The sequence below is a fragment of the Pholis gunnellus genome (genome assembly GCF_910591455.1).
Source record: "Pholis gunnellus genome assembly, chromosome: 4".
Taxonomy (NCBI): Eukaryota; Metazoa; Chordata; class Actinopteri; order Perciformes; family Pholidae; genus Pholis; species Pholis gunnellus.
Window position 1 is genome coordinate 14,998,841 of NC_136530.1, and position 12,247 is coordinate 15,011,087.

Genomic DNA, 12,247 nt, shown 5'->3' on the forward strand with positions numbered 1-12,247 from the left:
CTCTCTCTCTCTCTCTCTCTCTCTCTCTCTCTCTCTCTCTCTCTCTCTCTCTCTCTCTCTCTCTCTCTCTCTCTCCTCTCTCTCTCTCTCTCTCTCTCTCTCTCTCTCTCTCTCTCTCTCTCTCTCTCTCTCTCTCTCTCTCTCTCTCTCTCTCTCTCTCTCTCTCTCTCTCTCTCTTTCTGTCTGTGTTTCACTATGTCTCCCTTGTTCCCTCCTTTTTGAGCCGAAAACGTTCCTTCCCCTCCCTTTTCACTCCCTTTCCTGGCCTTCCTCTCCCTCACTGACCACTTTCTCTTCTACAGGGCTACAGAGAGGAGTCTAAACCTGCCACTGCTGCCCGAGTCTTTCCTACTCCTGTGAGGACTCGTCCAGGATCCATCACCACTCGCTGACCAGCACACTTTAGAGGCTGCTATGTCTGTCTGAACCCACGGATCTTCCCGCAGCCATGGCCCAACAGAGCAGCGAGCGGTCCCATTGCTAGGCGACGGGGCATCCGAGAGGGCAGAAGACATGTTGGGACAGAGGCCAGGGGACCACTGCACTGAATTCTGTTACTATAGCAACTACTGTAGTAACCATGGAAACGCTATGGAGGACTGGTCTTGTCTGCATCGTCATCGTCGTCATGGTGGTCGAAGGAGGTCACAGAAATGAGTTCTCCCAGTCACAAGGTGAGCGAAGGCGATTATGTGCTGAATAACGCCCCCTTAGCTGTGATGTAATCACAATATACCGCGGCCTGTTGTCAGCTGTTGCTCTTATACAACGTTCATGAAGTAGGGCAATGTGAAAGTATAAAACTATAAAATCGGCCCTCCTGTGCAGTCGAGGCGGGGGCTTTATAGCCTTTATGCCAGTTCGTTTTACTTTGTCAATGAATGAAATTAGCATTTGCACATTTGCAATATCTCTGCTGAGACAAACTACATACATTTGGAGATACAATTGATAACGTTTGTAAGAAATAGTCCTTGCAAAGGTGTAAAAGAAACAGACTTTTGTGTTGGTGAATGTAACAGCCTCTCCGGCCTGCCATGCCCGCCCCATTCACTTTAATAGAAGCGGCCCCAAAGTCTGGCACCAGTGCAAAATTAGACTGCTGTCACAATGACATGTTTATATATATATATATATATATATATATATATATATATATATATATATATACACAAAGTATGTATATACTGGGAAAATGCTGATTTCAATCAGGGACTGTGATCAAAGCACAAGTTAACAAGTGGATGAATCTGACCAGACAGTCAATACCAGGTTTCGCCTTTTGACACTCAACAGACATATTTTGGTCGACAGCAAGAAATATTGAGGTTTGATACCCAGCCCTACCTACACCAATAGTACAATTATACCTAACCAGCCATGAATGTATTTGTTAAAAAGAGTTCATGCAACATCTTAGATTCAATCATGTTCAAGTGTTTCTGACGCTGAGAAAAGCTGAACTTATTGAAAGACGTCTGCATCATATCTACTATACAGTTACAGTAATCCTATTGCAATTCATATCGTAATCCTATCATAGACACGTGTTTTCATGCTTTCCCACCAAAAAACAGCTACGTCAGCCAGCCTAGTCTTGGAGCAGGTCTAAACCCAGGTTGCATCACACAGGTTGACCTTTTCAAACCAATCAGAAAGTCAAATGTGAAAAGAGTTTTAGAGACCTGAGTTAGAAATAAACACACTATTAACAGCACAGACCTTATTGTTTGAGGTCTTAATAAATTGTGGGAAAACATAATTGGTTTATTGTCTGTGATCCTGGCTTCATACTGTGGGTTGCTTTAATTATTTTCAGTCTCTTGAGAGCAAGAGTACTTTCATGTATTTTATGGTCAAGGCGCCCAGAGTGAAATCTGTTTCTCATTTCAGTAAAAGAAAAAAAAACAACAACCTTCACAATGCTGCCCATGTTTAGAAATTCAGAATAAATACCCTTTTTAAATTTGTATTTAATTCGTACTGTAATTGTGATTTAAGGATTAACATGTGTTCCATAGTTACTGTAATTGTTTTTAATTATAATTCACATGCACAGTGCTCCACGATGAGGAAAAAGTTGTGTGAAACGAGCCGGAGAAAACCTTTCAGTGCCCGACCCTGTTGTCTGACCGGCTGAGGCGCACTCCTGGCCTGCAGGTCTGGGCTGCTGAACTTGAACTCTGCTTCCACAAATCATGTCGCTGTGGCTCAGCCGCCACGTGCCCACCCCCCCTCACCACACAGTCTCTCTCACACACACTGAAGCAGGAGAGGGCTGAAATCCCCCTGAAGGCAAAGACGTAAAATTACTGTCCGTGTCTCGTCACCCTGAACAAGGCTGTGATTGTGTATTTCCTAAACTTAACCTTTAACCCCTCACAGCCAGCTGTGTCTCAAATAGTCTGCCACACTGCTTCCTTTTAAATAGCCCACCGGCTCATTCCCTCAGAGACTTTTCTACAGGTACAGACAGTTTGGCCTCTAGTTTCGGTCACTACTTAATACTTTACATTAAAAACAGGTTGAATAACTGCGTGTAATTTAAAAGCTGTTTGAAGTGATGCACCCAAAAATAATTATCACTAAACTCCACACAGCAGGAAGCTGTTTCCTTAACCTGCTGGTGAACAAAGCGGAGCATTTAGCAGCTAAAGAGCCAGATATTTTTCTCCGGAGTTGGTGGAGACCAAAAGAGAGAGTGAAAATTGGACTTGCAGTCATCTGGTTGACAGAACGCCTAATGAAAGCACATGTTGCTTTGTGGCTGCTGGATGTGGAAAAATAGCAACAAGTGCACCATAGCATCTGTATAAGGTGATTATATGTTAAGATGTAATCTGGGTGCAGGATGAGGCCTGGTTCCAGAGTCTGTGAAAGCCAATCAAATCCTTTCACAACAAACTGTGAAAATAATTTCTGCATGAACCTGGCTTTGTACACGAGTCAAGCTTTCCTTTTGTCACACTGAGTTTTAAGTACTTCTGAGTCGTCAACTCGTGTCCGCCACAGTCTTGAAGTACAAGTGCAGCGGGGACTCATTTAAAGAAATATCACCGCCACATTGTCACCTGGAAGCTCTTAGCCCCAGACCGAAAGGATACAAAAGCATTTGGACAGGGCACTCTACATATTTTTGGCAGTGTATGTGCATGTGCATGTGTCACTTCCCTGTGCGTGTCACCCAGACTGCACACAGGAGAACAGACGGGCGAGGCACAGAGAGACTTCTAACACGATTACAATCCAGAGACGAGCACTCCTTCCACCATTTCGCTCTCTCGTAGTTTGTGCTGAATAATCAAAAGACTCTTCCTCCTCTTGTAGTCGCCTTTTCATCTGAGGTGCCATGAAGGTGTGTCTGGGATGGAGGGAGGGATAGTTTTCCATCCAGAGTATTTCCTTCAACTATTTTCATTTGGTGATAACAGAAACAGGGTGATGCCCTGCTCATGGGTGGATGGGTGGATTTATCGGCACGGACGCTTCTGTACGAAAACTCTTTAGCCAGGGAGTGTCTCCTGTTAAATTTAGCAAGCATGTTTCCACTGGCGATGGTCATATTTCGCACTATTGGCTCCTGCAAGTTCGCTCTAGGCTAAATTTGCTACCCATTAGGAGATAAAATATCAAATATGTGTAGTAGTTTATACTCTCAGGGTTAACAAGAGAAGACAGGGCAGGCATAATCACATTGCTTGTATAGTAACAGTAATATCCGCATTTATAAATGGTTAAATGGTATGTTGATAGAAAACGGTTGTAAAAACTCTAAAGTCTTGTTAAAAGTCATGAAATACTTCTGCTCAAACTATATACTTAAACCATTTCACTGGTTTTCATGAGATCATAGTTTATTCTGTGTGAGGTCTCATTAATGTCTTCCTTGGAGGTGAATTATATCTACTTCATTAGCACCCTCCCTTCATTTTCTCTCCAGGAGCTTTCCTGTGCTTCAAAGTTAATGGTAATGCCACCTGCTGCATTACTTGCTGTGGTTTGTAGGAGCAGGATGGATGTGTTGTGGGAAACGGCTCAGAGCTCTTAGGAAGGTTGTGCTTCTGAAGGGTGTTTCGTCCGCTGCATATCTGTGCACATGCATACCGAGGGAAGACAATTCAATTAAAATGCCGTTAAAACGCCGAGTCATTTACCATTTTGGAAAAGGGAACACGGCCACCGTCCATTTTTGTTCTCATGACTAAAAAAACACTTGAACCCCAAGCATGTTTTGTACTAAACTTCTCATGTCGAAAATACAGTACAACCCCACCAGGTCCATGTGAAGGCAGCATTTGTAATGGTGCTCGCTGTTTGTTAAAGCCAGACCTTTTTGCTGCCTACAAAGAGTTTTTTCCCCCCAGTACAGAGCTCTCCAAGTCTGTACCAGGGAACTCTGATCTCTGGGTATTTACTCTGTGTGGGAAGAAGCTGCGACTCCCAACAACTGAGGCCAAAGGTTTGATGAAAACTGGGCTCATTTGCCGGTGACCTTTCCCCGTTAGTTAGCTGACGTTGGCTGTTTAGAGCCGTGTGTGTGTTTGGACAATAAATCTCCACCAGGCCTCGGCACAGACTGGGACAGACAGGAAGTATATAGTTTCAGGGTAGCCATGGCAACATCCCCTTGGCCTCGTGCGGGAGCGGGTTCTTGGAGTGGAGGGACCCCGTCAGTAATGGGCCGACAAGTCTGCAAGTTTCTCTTTGCCGACTGGGTTACTCTCTCCGCTAAAAAGCCCCATAGTGGTCTTCTAAATAAGCAACTTTCAAATCCTCAACTGTTTTTAATTGGAATCAATTAGGCGAAGCAGAATTTTGGCTTTAATAAGTTAAACTCTGACTTGGCTTTTATGCCTTCTTCATTTCTCTCCCTCCAGCTGCCTTCCTGTCCAATCTAGGCGTGTATGAGATTGCCATCCCAGTACGCGTAGGACCCGATGGTGAGACGCTGGATGCAGAAACGTCGCAACATCACAGAAGAAAGAGCCGCAGCACTGAAGACAGACTGCCTGACTCTGTAATGCTTTTTGAAATAGTTTTCCTTTACTTTCTATTCTTCTTTTGAGTCCCTGTTTGCCTTACATTGATGCACATCTTTAGAATACCCTTTCATATACTTAACATTCTGATCCAAGAGCCTTTATTTACTGAACTCTCTCTCTCCTTTTTCTATCTCTTAGCTCTTCTACCAGCTCTCCACATCACGCAACAACTTCCTGCTGAACCTAACGCTGCAGGGAGGCCTGCTGTCGCGACAGTTCAGGGTGGAGTACTGGAAGAAAGGTCGATTAGCCTGGAGTCATCCTTACTCTCCCCACTGCCACTATGTAGGACACCTCCAAGACCAGCCGCACTCCAGCAAAGTGGCCCTGAGCAACTGCAATGGCCTGGTAAGACTGAAACCTGCAGGTCTAATCCACATCTAATACACTTAGTGGGGTCAGCAGCAGCACTAGCTCAGCAAATGAGGGATCAGTAATGCTTTATTCGGATCAAAGCATGACATTTTAAGAAACGTTGAGTACTCAGCTTTATGCTTTGCCCAAACCAACCAGTGTGGCCCTCAGAAAGTGAAATGACCTGAAAGGACCCGACCTAATCCTTGAAAGGATTCATCCTAAAAAGGTGCTTTTTATTTCTTTTTCTTCTAGATTTGTATCCATACAGATAGTAATCCAAGTGTAGAGGACATGTCGGTTAATATCCTTTGCAACTACTTTAGATTTACACATTTTCACCAGCATTTAACATTTAAAGATACATTAATTAGAATGCACGGCACGCCATATGGGAGGCGGTGGGAAAGATTTAACATTGAATGAAGACTGTTTAAGAGTTGGTCGTGTGACTTGAACACTGTTTAAAATTTGAAAGCTGTTAATAACCATAACTCCAATACGACATGAACGTGGCATCAGTATGTATCAAACGAACACGGCCGTATGAGTCTTTATACCTGCCACACAAGGCCACAATGTGGTCATCATAGAAAGAGGGGTGATACTAAGTGAATTGTACAAATGGGGATATTTAGCACACTTGTGTTTCTACTCTAAACGCATTTATATTGTTACACTGTTGTTGCACAAAGGGGATGGAAGTTATGTGACTAAATAAAAAAAGAGAGCTTCAGAGAGAAGTGCAATCCCTGCTTTCTTTCTCAGCTCTGCAAACATTTCCAATCGCTACGTTAAGGGGCCGTGATTGTCTGTTTCAGAAAGCTCCCTGCAGCAGCTCTCCTATTCCGACTTGGGAAGGGTGCCGGGGTGCTGTTAGACAGTTCAGCATCTTCAGCACTTTGTTTGAAGTGTAACCTCTCTACCTCTAACCCACAATGCATCATGTTCTGGCATGCTCCCATGGGGCTGTTTAAAGGCAGACACTGAAGCTGTGGCCAACAAGGCAGGTTATGGGAAGTAGTGCTTTGGGAAAAAAAACATCTGAACCTGTGGACCTTTTAATCTTCTGTATATTTTAACTGTTTTCCAAGGTGGTCAAAGCATCATTTCCTCTACATTTATTTCCCACTCTCATGAAGTAATCAGCTTGTTAATGCCCCAAACTAAGAGATCAAAGTTACCCCCCCCCCCCCCCCCCCCGCCCTCCCTCTGAATCACTGGACTGGATCACTTAATTGTGATGCATCATTTTGTTCGCTGAAATAATGTTCCTGCATTCACAGCACAGTGTATCAGTGCATCCTCTCACTACAAACAGCAGGCCCCACAAAAACAGTTGTATACACAGCTGAGGATTAGATGTGTTCACAAAGCGTTAATAAGCAGCACACGTAATTACTGTCGGGTAGACCAGCATGAGCACATTCACCAGTGAGCGGGCGGTGTGTCCAGGAGAGCATCACTAACCATATTATGAGATTAAAGGCACTTTGAGAGCCGCCGCAGTGGGCCGAGGGGAGACACTCGCTCTGACCGGGCCAACACATTTGAACCGATTCAAAGGAAGTGTTAGTGTATCGCTCTCTGTCTCTCACGCTCTCATTCACCCTTTCATGCTCTCACGTGTGTGTGTGTGTGTGTGAGTGTGTGTATGTAGGTGTGTGTGTATGTGTGTTTTTGTTCTGTGGGGTCCTGATCCTCCTCTCATATGGGTCCAACAGAGGACTCTGTGAGGAGGACAGTGTTCGTAGTGGGACAGTCTGAACACAAAGTGATACGATCATAATGCTAGGCTTGTATCTCTAATACGAAACTATCTCTAATTATAAAATGAGTGTCACTTTGTCACTGAACTGTTGTTGAATAGTCTGAGATGGACGCATTTTCCTGATAATGACATGTGGCATATTATTGTACCTTTATGTCCATGTTTTTATCAAAGAGAGAAAATGTTGTATAAATTGGTAATTTCATAAAAACATTACATTATTGCTTTATGACATTTTTTTAAAATCTTACCATCTAATAGTGTAATATTATTAGTTATTGCAGTGTATTGTTGTCACACAGACAACACAGTGTCTTCTTTTCAACTGTCTGCAATACTAAATTGACTATTGCTAATTCCCTTCTCAAATGATCTGAATTAATTCTAAATACTACATATATTGTGTCTTTACCATATTGGTAATTTCCAATCGTCTCCATTGTTATTTGCTTGTGCTTGTGCCATTTCTTTATTATCTTTATTTCATTGGTGAAGTCAGTGTCTCTTCCTGCTGTGGAACAAAACCTATTGCCAAGTTTCACTACGGAGTCACTCATTTTGCATGTGAGCTGTAAACTATTGTATCTTTTTCCAGCTATGAAGCTTCCTAATCAATGCTGACAAGTGCTTCCTGTCAAACAAACTAGGTAGACAGTGATCATAAATGAAGGGCAAAAACTGCAACAACACTAAACACTGAGCTCAAAATCTGCTGCGTTGAAAGCTCAGAGGTTGTTATGAAGTCTCGTCCCCTCACGCCGTCAGTTTTCTGACCCGTTAGCACCAGGATCCCTCAGGTCGCCTCCGATTCACTCGGCTCACCTTAACTCACCCTGCCTGCTTTGTTGCTCGTTCCTCTTGCCGATATCAAGAGTACAAGTAATTCATTTCAGTCGTATCATTGATGGAGCATTTGGGATGATCTGTATTAGTGGCTGTGTACTTATTTATTAACATACCAAAGTAGAGATCCACGAAGTGTGACGTTTGTGATATTTGTAATACAAAGGCAATGATTCCTGTCATTCTATTCCCTTCTATTTTATTCTGTTCTATTCTACGTTTCTGTCTCTCTGCAGCAGGGGGTGATTGTTGCAGGGGGAGAGGAGTACCTGATTGAACCCCTTGTCTCACCAGATAACCAGACCAGGACGGAGAGGGGGGAGAGAGCTGAGGGGCGCCCCCATGTGGTTTACAAGCGTTCATCGCTCCGCCATCAGTACAAGGGCCAATCCTGTGGAGTCATTGGTGAGAGGAGAGATATTCTGGTCTTTTTTAGTAGCAGCCGTTTGGTCCAGACTGGAGGAATGAACGACCCCAGGTTTATTTGCATATAGCAGCCAGCAGCAGAGGCTTGTGGTTGTGTCCAAGTCCCCAGTTGTGATTGGGCGTGACTGAGTCTGTGTCGCAGGGCGTTGCTGAAAGAGCAAAAGTATGTTCGGAAAACCATCTTTTGACAAGTAAAAGAAAAAGAAATGTAACTTTGAAACAATGAGCTGTTCTGATCTTCATCCATGGGAAGTGTATTCAGGCGTAATTGTGGTTGGTAAAGTAAAGAATAGATAATAATGAATGTCTTGGCCAGTTATGCCGAATCCACAGTGAGTGATTTAGTTTTTAATGTATAATTGCGACTTTTCTTTGGGCTTTTCTTTGGTTTCTTCTTACTATATGTCATCCAAACGTGAGTGCCTGTGTGATCTTCCTCAGACGAGAAGCCGATGAAAGGTGCGTCATGGTGGCAGAGAACTCTGAAGACGCCGCCGCATCATGTTGGTCGCGGCCAGCTGCCTCTGAAGCGCTCCGTTAGCCGGGAGCGCTACGTGGAGACGCTGGTGGTGGCCGACAAGATGATGGTGGGTTACCATGGTCGCAGAGACATCGAGCAGTACATCCTGGCTGTCATGAATATTGTAAGTTTCACAACAAGAGATGTACATGCACAATGTCATAAAAAGACACTTTTCCAGTGTCACTGGAGCTATTCTTGAGGAATAAAGAAACAAGTTCTGAAAAAGCTTCATGCCAAAATGATGCTTTTGTATAGTTTTTCTAAGCGTTCATCAGCAATCCAGCGGTCCATCATGGTTTGGTTTCTAGAAACGTCTGCAGAAACAGGTTCACTGCTTCTGTAACAACAAGACAAAAAAACCCAAATTAAGTAGAAATAAGATTACGGTTTATGTAATGGCATGAATAATGCTTAGAGACAGAAAGAAAAGCAAATGTGTGGAACTTTTTGGATTTCTCCCAGCGGAAGTCCCTTGTTTGACTCAGACAGACTTAGGCTGTATGTCATCATCTGCCCTGTTTCTTGTCACTGGCGATCTTTTCACACACAGTTTATCACTTTAAACCTATACACACATGTGTTAGGAATGTATTTAATGAAGGGTTGGCTACCTGCTATTGCAACAGAGCAGGTTGCATCGAGACTGTTACAGAAACCAGCAGCATCTCTTTAGTGGTGTGGAGCAAAGTGGGCCAGATTACACCAGACTCCAGGAACGACAAGTTTCTGAGTGCAGCTTTAGTGCTAGTAGTGGTTTCACGCTGGACTTTTAAAATTATTTGTATTACTGTTGGTGCTTTAGCTCTTTAATAACCATTGGCACCTGTGGTGCTCTTACTTTACAGATCTTTTAAGATCCTCAGACTAATCTGTCTCGTAGATAAATTGTTAAGTTTGGATACGGCTTAAAATCGATCTTGGTCGGGGCGCAAGAAAAGGATTGCTTCTTCGCACACTTTTGTTGTTCATGCGATTGAGCCTTACCCATCACTACACACATTAATTCAGCGTTTCTGCTGGTCACAGTTGGAGGCTTGACCCAAAAGTTGTCATTATTAACGGACAATGCATTAAGGCAAAAGGAAATCAGAGCACACTTTCTTTTTTTTAGTAGTGGACTTTTCTAGGCCATTACTCATCTTCATTTCTGATGGTTCCCTCCGGTGTTTATTTCTGATGTTGTCTGAGCTCTAGTGTAATGTGCTCAACTGGTGTATCAGCTGTTTTTAAGACTGGTCTTTTCTTGTTTCCCTGGAGGTCAGGTTGCCAAACTGTTCCAGGATTCTAGCCTGGGGAATGCAGTCAACATTGTGGTGACCCGGCTCATCCTGCTCATGGAAGACCAGGTAAATAGACTTTGTCAACTATTGTAATAAGTTGTACAACCCCTCTCTGTATGTTTCTATGCTTGTCCTCATTACCTCTCTGTCCAGACTGCACAAAAATATTCCCTGACCAGCATCTATGAGCTCCTTGTTGTATAAAATTATTGGCTTAAGTGTCTTTTCCTCCACCATCCCAGTGGACCCTTGGGTGTGTAAGTGGGTCTTGTAAATTGTGGCTGTAATGAAAGAGACAAGGGGCTGCAAGGAAGCGAGGAAGAGGGAGATGAGGGAGGAAAGGCGGAAAAGTCCGGATATGTGGAGGGTTTTGTACCTGTCCGACAGAGCAGGTCGGACTGCTCTGGTGAACAATGACCTCTCTGATCATTGCCATGACGCACATCCAGGGTGTAGAAAAACTTAAAGTTGGATTTCTCTTCCTCTTTTCTCCCCGTTAAAGGGTTTTTTTTGGGGGAGTTTTTCCTGTTCCGATGTGAGGGTTCCGGGACAAGATGATGTCAGTCAGTCACTTGGAATGCTATAGAAGTTTGTACGAACAGTCCCGGTCAGCAGACTATGAACCCTGTATTCCTCCAGCGCTACCATGAGGTTGACTTGGTATGGATATTCGTGATCTCCACAGGATGAATTGGAACAACTTGGTTGGTGAATTTTCATGTTGGACGAACATCCGATCAAAACCTTAATGTGTCCAATACTTTGATTTACGGCTAAATACCTGCAAAACTAATTGCATGTTAGTATTGTAATTGAAAGCATGTTGGCGTGCTCAAGTTAGCACGGCCTCACAGAGTAGTTGGCATTTCTGTAGACTCATGCTATAAGTGAGTGAGCGGAGGTTAGACAGAGTGCAGAATTAGAACCCACACCTGACCACAAGACAGGGGTTCAGCTCATAAAAAGTGCACGACCTTACCAGCATAGCACCGGAGATGACTGGGCCATCTGGCTACCTAGTAACTGACCTTATTAGCAGCATGTGGTGAGACGGTGCGGCCGGCTCCGTCGCAATGTTTGTGCTTCCAGCAATCCGACAGATGAATCATACTAATTAAAGGGGTATTACAGTGTGGCTTTGGGGTTTCCTCCATAGCTGTCTTATTGGGGAACATTTATGATTCATACTGCCTCAAAATTAGCCCCATAACTTACAGCTCGGATGTGTTCGTCGTCTGACAGGGTACAGAAGTAAATGTTAGGATCATTAGCGGTGGGCAGTGTTACTGTTGTTTTTCATCCTCCGTGGACCGTTGAGGTTGGGACAGGATCGAGAGTAGTCTCGGTTCTGCTGCTCGTTTCCAGGTCTGAAAACGGCAAGCTGCCTCTGGAAAATAAAATCAGGCCAGCAGTGGGCCCAGAAATGAGGGACTGTGGGATGAGACAATTACTAGTTATGTCACCACATACATTCCTGGGTTACGAGTTCTCGCCAGCTGTGGCCAGCAGAGAACTCCCTCCTCTCTGCACTCTTATAATACTAGAAAGCGCCTTCACTCTAATCATGCCTGCACAGTTACTTTTTTGATTGAACAGAGGGAGGTTCAGGTTTCTTAAGCTTTTTAAGTCTGGAATCCAAATTTTAGAAATGCCTTCTCACCATGCATGACATACAGTGTCTTATGAAGTTTCTATCCAGTGAAAACCATGTATCTCTAAATTTGCTCATTTTCAATTAAGTGTTAAATGGTGTATAGACTTGCATTTGTCTAGCGTCTTTTCAGTCTTCTGACCACTCTAATCGCTTTACACTACATGTCAGCATTCACCCATTAATACACTGATGGCAGAGGCTTCCATGCAGGGTGCCACCTGCCCATAAGGAGTGTAATTCACATCCACACCCATTCATACGCGATGGGACAGCCTCAGGACCAATTTGGGTTTAAGTGTCTTGCCCAGATTGTTGTTTCACAGGACAGTAAGACAGAAACACCACAATATAGGA

The 12,247-nt window shown here is 43.8% G+C and overlaps 1 protein-coding gene across 1 annotated transcript in view; it reads left to right on the forward strand.

Moving 5' to 3' along the window:
* Positions 1–580: 580 nt before the first annotated feature.
* adamts10 (ADAM metallopeptidase with thrombospondin type 1 motif, 10) overlaps positions 581–12,247 on the forward strand; it is a gene marked incomplete at its 5' end in the record, with an annotated part of 34,062 nt that continues 22,395 nt past the window's right edge. Inside the window, 6 exons of the mRNA XM_079158375.1 lie at positions 581–674; positions 4,878–5,017; positions 5,181–5,390; positions 8,247–8,415; positions 8,878–9,080; positions 10,222–10,305. Of these exons, the coding sequence (XP_079014501.1) occupies positions 581–674; positions 4,878–5,017; positions 5,181–5,390; positions 8,247–8,415; positions 8,878–9,080; positions 10,222–10,305 (900 nt within the window). The remainder of the gene's footprint in view (positions 675–4,877; positions 5,018–5,180; positions 5,391–8,246; positions 8,416–8,877; positions 9,081–10,221; positions 10,306–12,247) is intronic.